Genomic DNA, 10,000 nt, shown 5'->3' on the forward strand with positions numbered 1-10,000 from the left:
CAGAGGCCCTTTTTCGGCTTTAAGACGCAATAACTCAAGGTAGAATGGTGGCACAAGTAGTGGTGGTGGTGGTGGTTGGTGGTGGCTGATGTGGTGGTGGTGGTAATGACGGCTGCGGTGATGATTACAGCGGCGGTGGCAACAGCTATGGTGCTAATGATGGCGGTGGTGGAGGTGGTGTAGATGATATTGACTGTGGTGATATTGTGGTGGGAATGGGGTTTGGTCGTGGTGGGAATGGGGTTTGGTCGTGGTGGTGGTAGTGGTGAAGGTGATAACGAGGAGAGCGGTTGTAATGGTAGTGGTTGTGGTGATAGTTGTGGCGACGGGGGGCACTCATAGTTATAATCGTGGTGGTGTTGGTGAGAGTTTGTAGTCGTGACAGTTATGGTGGTAGTGGTGATAGTTGTGTCGGCAGTGATGATAGTGATGGCGATGGTGGTGGTGACCATGGTTGTGATGATATTGGTCGTTATTGGTGGATGCTGTGGTAGTGGCAGTGAAAAAGGAAATATAGATATGAATATAAGTATAAATATAAATATAGATATAAATATAGATATAAATATAAATATAAATGTAAATATAAATGTAAATATAAATGTAAATATAAATGTAAATATAGATGTAAATATATAATTATAAATATAAATATAGATATATAGATATAAAAATAATAATAAAATATATATAAATATAAAGTATGAATATGATTATGAATAAAGATGCAAATGTAGCCGTAAACGTTAATATAAATGCATATGTAAACATAAAGTATACATATAGATAGAAAAAGAAATAAAACAGTAATAGAAGTTTAAGCGTAAATGGTAGTAATAATTTTTTTCAATGTTTGATTCGCAAGTCTGAGGTCATTCGGCTCTTCAACAATTTCCCTCACATACCTCTTCTTGTCCTCTTCATGAGTGCTCTAGTCCATTTCAGAGTTCTGTCTTGTACCATGACCCAAGTCAATCTGGTAGCACGACTTATCTCTATATTTTCTAGTGTCTCACGCAACGCCACACCACTTCTCAACCCCTGGACGCTCTCCATTGCACTCCTCGCTTGCTCTCAGAAATTTACATTTGAGAGTATCCCTCACTTCTTTGGGGTTGCCAAGGGATCAAAGCACTTTGAATCGATTTGAGAATGCTCCCACATACTTCTGTGTACAACATCGTCAATGATCTTCTTAAAGTCAAATTTTGGTGAATTACCATGGTTGTGGCCCTGCCAGTAATTGATGTAATCCTTGTTACTAATCTCAGATTTGCCAGGTCTCTTTCGTGAGAGAGCCGCTATAGGAGCCCGTTGGAGAATCTTTCCGGGCCTGATTCGATGTGCTCGTGCCGCGGTTGCATTACCCTGGCCGCCCGCATTGAGGATTTGATGGATATGACGGGGGCAGATTGAAAACCGACCCTCACCAGTAGTGCTAGATGCCTTGTCCATAAAGGCACCCTCCCACGTCCCCATCCGCCACGTTTCTCAACGAGGGGAAACTAAGTGTTGGTTTTATAACCCAACAGTCCCTGGGATCGTGGGAAAGTATACTTACCCAAGACCTTGACAATGCGGAGGACAAACGCAGACATTACGGTGTCGGCTCAGGCGGTAGATGCTTGGTTGAGGGTGTGCCAGGGTCAATGATTCTAATCAGGTAATTTAGCCTATTCCCATCTCCGATGTAAGAAGACTCAGTCGTCCCGGTCTCGTTTAGGTAGCGAAGACGCGTGTTATGTTCAGGGCACAGTTACAGGACTGGGACGTCATTTAGCCTCCAGGACTTCTATCTCCCGGCCCTGCATGGATAACATATATTGCAAATACGTGGGTTAATGACCCATCATGGGGGTTGGATGGCTATTAATTCGTAGGGAGTTTGTCTGCACTTTAAGTAGTTTTATGTTTCTTCCATCTGGGTGTCCAACACATTCTCATCACTGGCCGGAAACCAGTGGAGGAACTGGTTGAATTGGCGACAATCCGACCATGTACCTGATAGTACTGGGGTATTTGATACCGGTAGGGTGAATCATGCTTCATGTGACATATAGTATTCAATGAATATTTATGAAATATTTAGTCATAGTGTTCTTCCGTGATATTTATTACCGTATTTTTTTCTTTTGTGGATAACACTGGACGATCTTATATAGCTTAGGGAGGGACGTCAGTGTTAAATGAATTATTAACTTATCTGCTTATTTATTTATCTATTTATTCAATTATTTATTGAGCTATTTATTAATTGTGTCGGGGTATATGACGGCTTTTCATGATCTTCAGACCATACTGCTTATTGAGAGCTGTCTCCCATATTACGAGGAACATGCAATGCTTAAAAGATGCAACAACATTCCTCTTCACCCCGTCCTGCACTTTCGGTCAAACACTAATTCTCCTTTCTCTTTGTTTTCAGAATCGCCCGGACGAAGACAGTGGAGAGGACCAAAGAGTGAGAGAAAGAGAACTAGAGAGGAAGAGAAGAGAGAGAAAGGAGCGCGAGAGAAGGGTTGAAAGAAAGAAATAATGAGTCTCCTGAGGAAGACACGACCGAAGAGCACAAGAGAAACAGGTTGAGGTTTCCGCCTTCGGGAGTTGGCTGGGCCCTTGGGGACCCTCTCGAAGCTCAAGAGGGACAAGAAGAACTGGCGGGGGGAAAAAAGGCAAAGAAGTATCACACACCAAAATAAAAAAAGGGGATAAAACAGTAACAAAAACAAGACAGCTCCTCCGAGGCAGAAGAAAGACCGTCAGTAAGAGAGACACGGTTGATGGGTAACATATGGTCGTCACTCCCTCCACCTACTCCTCCTCCTCCTCTTCTTCTTCCTCCTCCTCCTCCTCCTGAGGACACAAGAGAGGCGTTGCGCAATCTTTTTTCCCGGGAGAGAGAAATAAAACACTAAAAACTGCGCAGTGAAAAAGACACTTGCGCAATAAAACGCTTAAGAACGAAATCTAGAGTGACATTAATACTTGAAGTCAACAGTGGATCTTTGAAACGTTGACACTGTAAATGCTCATTCATAATGAAATATAAGTAAACAAGCGTACAAAGAAATGGATTAATGAATAAGTAGACATGAATGAATAAAAATGAGTGAAAAGTTGAGTATAGACAAATATATTTGTAGAATAGATCAATTAAGGAAAGGAAAAATAAACGAATATTAAACGAACGTATAGATAAAGTAAAATGAAATAAGACAAAAATAGATAAACACTTGGATGAATAAATGGATAAGTAAATGAATAAATAAATGAGGAGATAGATAAATAACAAATAAGCAAACAAACAAATAGATAAATGAATAAATAGATAATTAAGTAAACAAGTAAATGAACAAATAAGGAGGAACTGAAGAACCTTATATCGTATTTGTATAAAACCCGAACCATTCCACTTAAAACAAATGAGGAGATAAATAGATAAATAAACAGATAAACAAATAAATAGATAAATGAATAAAAATATTGATAATTAAGTAAACAAGTGAATGAACAAATAAAGAGGAACTGGAGAACCTTACATCGTGTTTGCACAGAACCCAAAACTAACCGTCCCATTCCACTTGAAGCCACAAAACGCCAACTCGACCGACCGATCGCCATGTTTCCGTGCGCGACCCGAGCGACCTCCGAACCGCCGGCGCCGGCGGACTCCAGGAACGGCCCCACCACCCCCTACCGCTACTCCGTCTGCAGAAACTCCACCAAATACGAGAACAAAGACGGCTGCAGCGGCGCCGCTGAAGGGGACTCACGAAGTGAGATCGAGCCTGCCGAGGTCGGACGCATGAAGGAGGAAGAGGAACAGGAGAAGGAGCCTTGCGGCTCCCAAGAGGAAATAAGCAGAGGACGGCGAAGGCAAAGGGCGGGGATCCTCTGCGCTGGAGTGGTTCTTCTCCTGCTGGGGCTGGCGGCCTTTGACTTCAAGGTAAGAGGTTCCTCCGTACTCATGCTCTATTGCGGACACCAGAACAAGAACCATGGCGATGTATCGGATGTCTGCACGTATAACTTTAATTCCTATTCCATTTCAATGATCAGGAAACAAGTCTATAAATAAATGGTAAACACTCATCAACAAAATATATGTTTACTTTGTTCTGGTATGTCGTGACCCAGGTTCAGGTGTCTGCAATGTTATATTAAAACGACATTATACAAAATCTCCCTCATCTCCATCCCACACGCCTGAGGAACAACCAAATTAAAAAATTCCTCTTGTAAGGGGACGTGTGAATAATGCGTCTCCCCTACTTTTTTCATTTGTAACGTAACCTAACCAAATCTAATCTAACCTCTAACCTAGCCTAGCCTAACTTTGCTTAACCTAACCTAACCTTACCTAATCTAGCCTAACCAGACCTAACCTGAACTAACCTAACTTAACCTGAATTAACCTGAATTAACCTAAACTAACCTAGCCTAGCCTAACTTAACCTAAACTAACCTAAATTATCCTAGCCTAACCTAACCTAACCAAGCTTAACCTAAACTAACCTAAATTAACCTAACCTAACCAAGCTTAACCTAACCTAACCTAGCCAAACCTAACCTTACCTTGCCTAACTTAGTCTAACTTAACCTAACGTAACCTAATCTATACTAACCTCTGTAAACTCACGCTGTTATTTGGCAAACACAACTCGTTCAAAATCCTATCGTTCTCCCGGCTGAGCTGTGACGACCTCCTCCACACTCATGTACACACAGACACACACACACACACACACACACACACACACACACACACACACACACACACACTAATTGGAAACCCCTAGAATCCATAGACGTCCTGGAAGACGGATACATGAGAACAGCAATAAGGGATAGAATGTCAGGGTGGAAGAAAGTAATTAGCAGAGTCCCTCAGGGGTCAGTAGCGGCACCCATAATGTTCTTGATTTATATTAATGGCATGATGGAGCGACATGCTACACTAATCTGCTTGCTGAAGAGGCAAATATCACGAGATTAATTGACGAAAAGGATTTCAAATTGTTACAAAAGATACATAAATGAAATAAAATAAAAAATAAAGACGGAATTTGCGACTGCAACCAAATGTGGATAATAAATTATTGGAAATGAGGAAAAATACAAAGAGGCCATTTACGATTTGCTAGAAACGAAACATCTATAAAAATATACAGTTTAGGAGTGTTGCTTACATATGGTTTGTAATCCGGTAAACACATTTTTAGACAAAACGTTGACAACATATGAGTGACGTTTCACTTGATAAAAAAAGAGAAAATCATAGAGATCCTAATCCATCCCAGATGGAATATGTGGCAGTGATGTGGTCTTCACACACACACATACACACACACACACACACACACACACACACACACACACACACACACACACACACACACACACACACATACTGCAACTTCCTTTATATACCTCTTAAATAAAATATAAACAGACTCATTCTCCTTTTCACCCGAGCTACAGGTGACTTAAGAAATAAATCAAGTCCCCCGAAAATAACTGCTATCCTCTACGTCGATGACCTCGCCCCGTTTTGCGTAGGAATCCACACTGGTTATACTAACCATCTTCTACAAAATACTGTCACTTGAGCACTGCAGTGGGTAAAAGACCAGGAAATTTCCAGTACACCTCTGCCTCACCTTAGTCACATAAAAAAAGGCCGTTCGACAAGAATCTCTCCCTCTATTCATTCATCAAATACCATACACACACCGACGTCTCCCACTCCGACCTTAAGTTGGGTTAGACAACAGTGTTCCCGTTTGAAACAAAACCTGAATTGCTCCTCTACATCGCCCTAATTTTCACCGCTGAACTCTTGTTCATCTTCACTGGACATTAGAACATTTGACTTGAGGAGACTGCAAGATACCATAAGGCCTACACTGTACAGTTCCATGTCCATTACAACCTATCATCCTTATTCATAAAGCTATCTAATCTTCCCTTAAAACAATTGTTTCAACGCTCACTACATGGTTACTAAGTCTATTCCATTCGTTAACTACTCTGTTGGAAAACCAGATCTAGCCCATTTCCTTCTTAAACCTAAATTCGTCCAATTTAAATCCGCTATCATGACTCCTGTTCTGTTACCTTAATATGATGACCATGCCTACATCACCCATATTATAGTCTTTGACCCTTTTGAGGGCTATCACAACTCCTCTTTGCATCTTATACAATCGTATTAGATTCATGAGGTGCCGTGGAAGCAATCTCCACCTTCAAGTTCCGTTACCCTCTGCTCTAGAAAATCATTCATGGATCATCCAGAGCAGTGATTCTTATTAACCTTTTTTGTCTGCGACCCAAAATCCTGTCCAGATCGACCATGGCGACCCTTACCTTCATAAACACTTTTATTTAAATTGTAAAATACTTGTGCTCTTTATGTTTTGCCTCAGATAATAATGACTTAGGAATTCTACAATCAGGATTAATACTTTGATAATATTTTGAACAGGAATATTGGGAAAATGATAAGTCCTCAAATCCTTGGTGACCCATTCAAGTGGCTTTGCGACCCAACTTTGGGTCGCGACCCCCAGGGGTTAAAAACCGCTGATCTAGAGCTTCACTAGTTTCGAATCTGTATCCTGCTGGGTGCTATATCATGTTGGCATCCCCGGCAATGGACGAGCCGACAAGACCGCTCGAAAGGCAGCATCCACCGTTGTCGATGTCTCCATTCAAGTACTAGTGCCAGACTATTGTCCAATTCTTCGATCAGCAATGCTAGTTACATGGCAAGGACACTGGGGTCAACACTCAAGAAATCACCTAAAAACGACCAAAATCCATATACATGCATGGATACGTTCTCATCAACATAACGGGCATTTTGAAACAGCACCAGAACGCCCAAGAATAGTGCATTCCTGTCTCTCACATAGCCACCTCGTAACGGGAAACGGCCCCTCATATTTTCAAATTTAAAATTCTCCTGGCAATGTCACGCGTACTGTCGACTGCCCAGGGCCGAAATTATTTCGGTATCGCTGCGCTTCGGGTCGTTACTCTGACTCTCGTGGGCGGGGAGTTGTGTGTGTGTGTGTGTGTAAAGGTCATAGCATTACCCATAGATCGGTCATATGAGCTCTCTTCCGGGAGGGAAATAGCTGTCGATCACGAGTCCAACACGTGATCCAAAGACCAAGGTGAATACACACACACACACACACACACACACACACACGCACGCACGCACGCACGCACACACTCGGTGGCGGATTGGTAAAGCACTGGCCTCACAAGGCAGAGAACCGGGGTTCGATTCCCCGGTCGGGCGGAGATAAGTTGGGTTTGTCTCCTTTCACGTGTAGCCCCTGTTCACCTAGCAGCGAGTAGGTACGGGACGTTAGTCAAGGAGTTGTGACCTTGCTGTCCCGGTGTGTGGTGTGTGAGTGGTCTCAGACCTACCCAGAGATCGGCTAATAAGGAGCTCTGAGCTCACTGCCGTAGGGTGGTGTCTGGCTGTCTCGACAGAGACTGCAGCAGATCCGAGGTGAATACACACGCTCCCTTCCCGTATAATTTAACTCGGTATATACACAGAAAACACAAACATACACACGCGCACACACACACACACACACACACACACACACACACACACACACACACACAGAAAACACAAACAAACACACACACACACACACACACAAAAAACACAAACATATACATACACGCGCGCGCGCATACACACACGCACACAAAAATACAAACACACACACACACACACACGCATACACAGAAAACACACACACACTAACACAATGCACATGTGCATATGTACATTCCTACATATATATAAATAAACACGCCGTATAAACAGACTGGCAGAAAGACAAACACGAACCCCCCAATTAAGGAAATGCCTTCAAATGTGAAAAATCATGCCGGGAATGGAGTTGAAGAACGCTCGGCAGCTGCCTCCTCTTCCTCCCTCCTGCTGCTGCTGCTGCTGTGACGAGATTCCCAGGCCCACGTCAACGCGGACGCACGCACGTTCCGCGAAATGGTAACTGCATTGCCACATTGATGAATACATGCGTATGTATGTATGTATGTATGTATGTATGTATGTACGTATGCATGTGCATTTATGCATGTATATATGTATACATGTATGTATGTATGTATGTATGTATGTATGTATGTGCATTTATGCATGTATATATGTATGTACATATGTATGTATATATGCATGTGCATTTATGCATATATGCATATATGCATGCATATGTGTATGTATGACAACGTGTACATGCAGTGATCATGATTGTTGTATATAATTCCTAAATCGCGCTGGATTTGCAATTCTTTAACCAGATTTGACTTTGCACCACGTTGGGAACGTCTCTGCCTCTGGGCTGAAGGGCTCTCGGTTATTCCGTAATCAGTTGAATGAAATCGCTTGGCGACAGGCAGCTTCGACACGAGGCGACTCGAATGGTTCTGGTCTGTGAGTAACAGGAAGAGAAGTCCGCGCCAAAAGGGGCGAATGTCCTCTTGTTTGTTCGGGAGTTGCTATGATGATGAAATCGTTGCCGCCTTCCTCCTTCGTCCATCCCCACCACCCTCTCCCCCTACTCCTTCTCCTACTCCTCTAACTTCCCTCTCTTCTTCAACTCCTCTAAAAACCCTCATTCCTCTCCGGCGGATTCCGTCAGACTCCGGCGGACTCTGGGGGACTCAAGTTTTCATTGTTAAAACTAATTTAAACATTTGAATTCGATATTCCACACGTACGTAAATTTCTTCTTGCTGCCGCAGCCAGCGGGCAATTTTATTCAGCTGAGGTCGTGAGCCCATCAAAGCGTTCAAAGTTCATCCACTGTAGGTCATTTCGACCACCCGAATATTACGGACAAAACTCCACAAAAATATCTATCGTTGTTGCTTTCGTTAAAAATATATCTCATCGTAATGGGACGACTTGACGTGAAAACAAATAGAATAGTTATTAACGGAGGAGGAGTTATTTGCTTTGCTCTGATACCCACCTACTGCACATGGCGGGGGCCTTTTCAGTGTCACGTGACCTCCGCTCCTATTCCTTGCCCTCCACTTCCGCTCTGCTTGTGGAGGCTCGCTTCCCCCCTCCTTCTCCTCCTCCTCCCTTCCTCTTCCTCCTCCTCCTCCTCCCTTCCTCCTCCTCCCCTCTTCTTCCTCTTCCTCCTCCTCCCCTCTTCCTCCTCCTCCTCCCCTCTTCCTCCTCCTCTTCCTCTTCCTCCTCCTCTTCCTCTTCCTCCTTCTTCTCTTCCTCCTCCTCCTCCTTCTTCTCTTTTCCTCCTCCTCCTTCGTTTCCTCCTCCTTCTTTCCTCTTCCTCTTTCTTCTCTTCTTTCTCCTCACCCTCGCTTCCTTCCTCCCAATCCTTTCCTCTTTTCTCCTATCTTTCCTCCCCTCTTCTTTTCTCCCTCTCCTTCCTCTTTTTCCTCCTTCCTGTTTCCCTTTCTTCCCTCTCCTTCTCTGCTTCCTCCTTCTCTTCTCCCTCCTCCTCCTCCTCCTCTCCTTCCTCTGCCCCATGATGTATAATGCCGAAGGCCTTTTCCCCCCTTGTAAAGGTCTGGCCTGGTCAAAGTTGCTGTAGACGCAGCTGGGCCTTAATGGTCCATTGCGGGACAGACCTGTCCCCTGAGGGACGATACAGCCTGTGTGCTACACCACGGTGGCATAATCCGGCCTGGTAAGGTTGTTTGTATGGTGAAGAGTGTGTGTGTGTGTGTGAAGTGTTTTGGTATATGACTGTCATTGTGAACGAAGTCTGAAAAGCATTGTAACCAGCCTGGCTTACTGATTTCTTCCTGGACTAATTCAAAGGGACGGGAGAGTAACTATATCAACTGCATTCAATTTCTTTTCTGAATGATTTCTCTTTTCCCAAATATTTACGTTCTTCTCACTCGCCCAGCAACAGCTGATGATATAACAAAAAACTGACCGTTGACTATTGACACAAACCCGAAGACCGAA

General features: G+C 43.4%; 1 protein-coding gene across 1 annotated transcript in view; it reads left to right on the forward strand.

The window, feature by feature from the left end:
• LOC143020333 (uncharacterized) overlaps positions 1–10,000 on the forward strand; it is an 84,291-nt gene that overhangs the window by 60,909 nt on the left and 13,382 nt on the right. The window contains exon 2 of the mRNA XM_076176656.1: positions 2,426–3,946. Within this exon, the coding sequence (XP_076032771.1) occupies positions 3,620–3,946 (327 nt within the window). The 5' untranslated portion in view covers positions 2,426–3,619. The remainder of the gene's footprint in view (positions 1–2,425; positions 3,947–10,000) is intronic.

Source organism: Oratosquilla oratoria, chromosome 39 (genome assembly GCF_046742065.1).
Source record: "Oratosquilla oratoria isolate Oo_2021 chromosome 39, ASM4674206v1, whole genome shotgun sequence".
In the NCBI taxonomy this organism is placed as follows: domain Eukaryota; kingdom Metazoa; phylum Arthropoda; class Malacostraca; order Stomatopoda; family Squillidae; genus Oratosquilla; species Oratosquilla oratoria.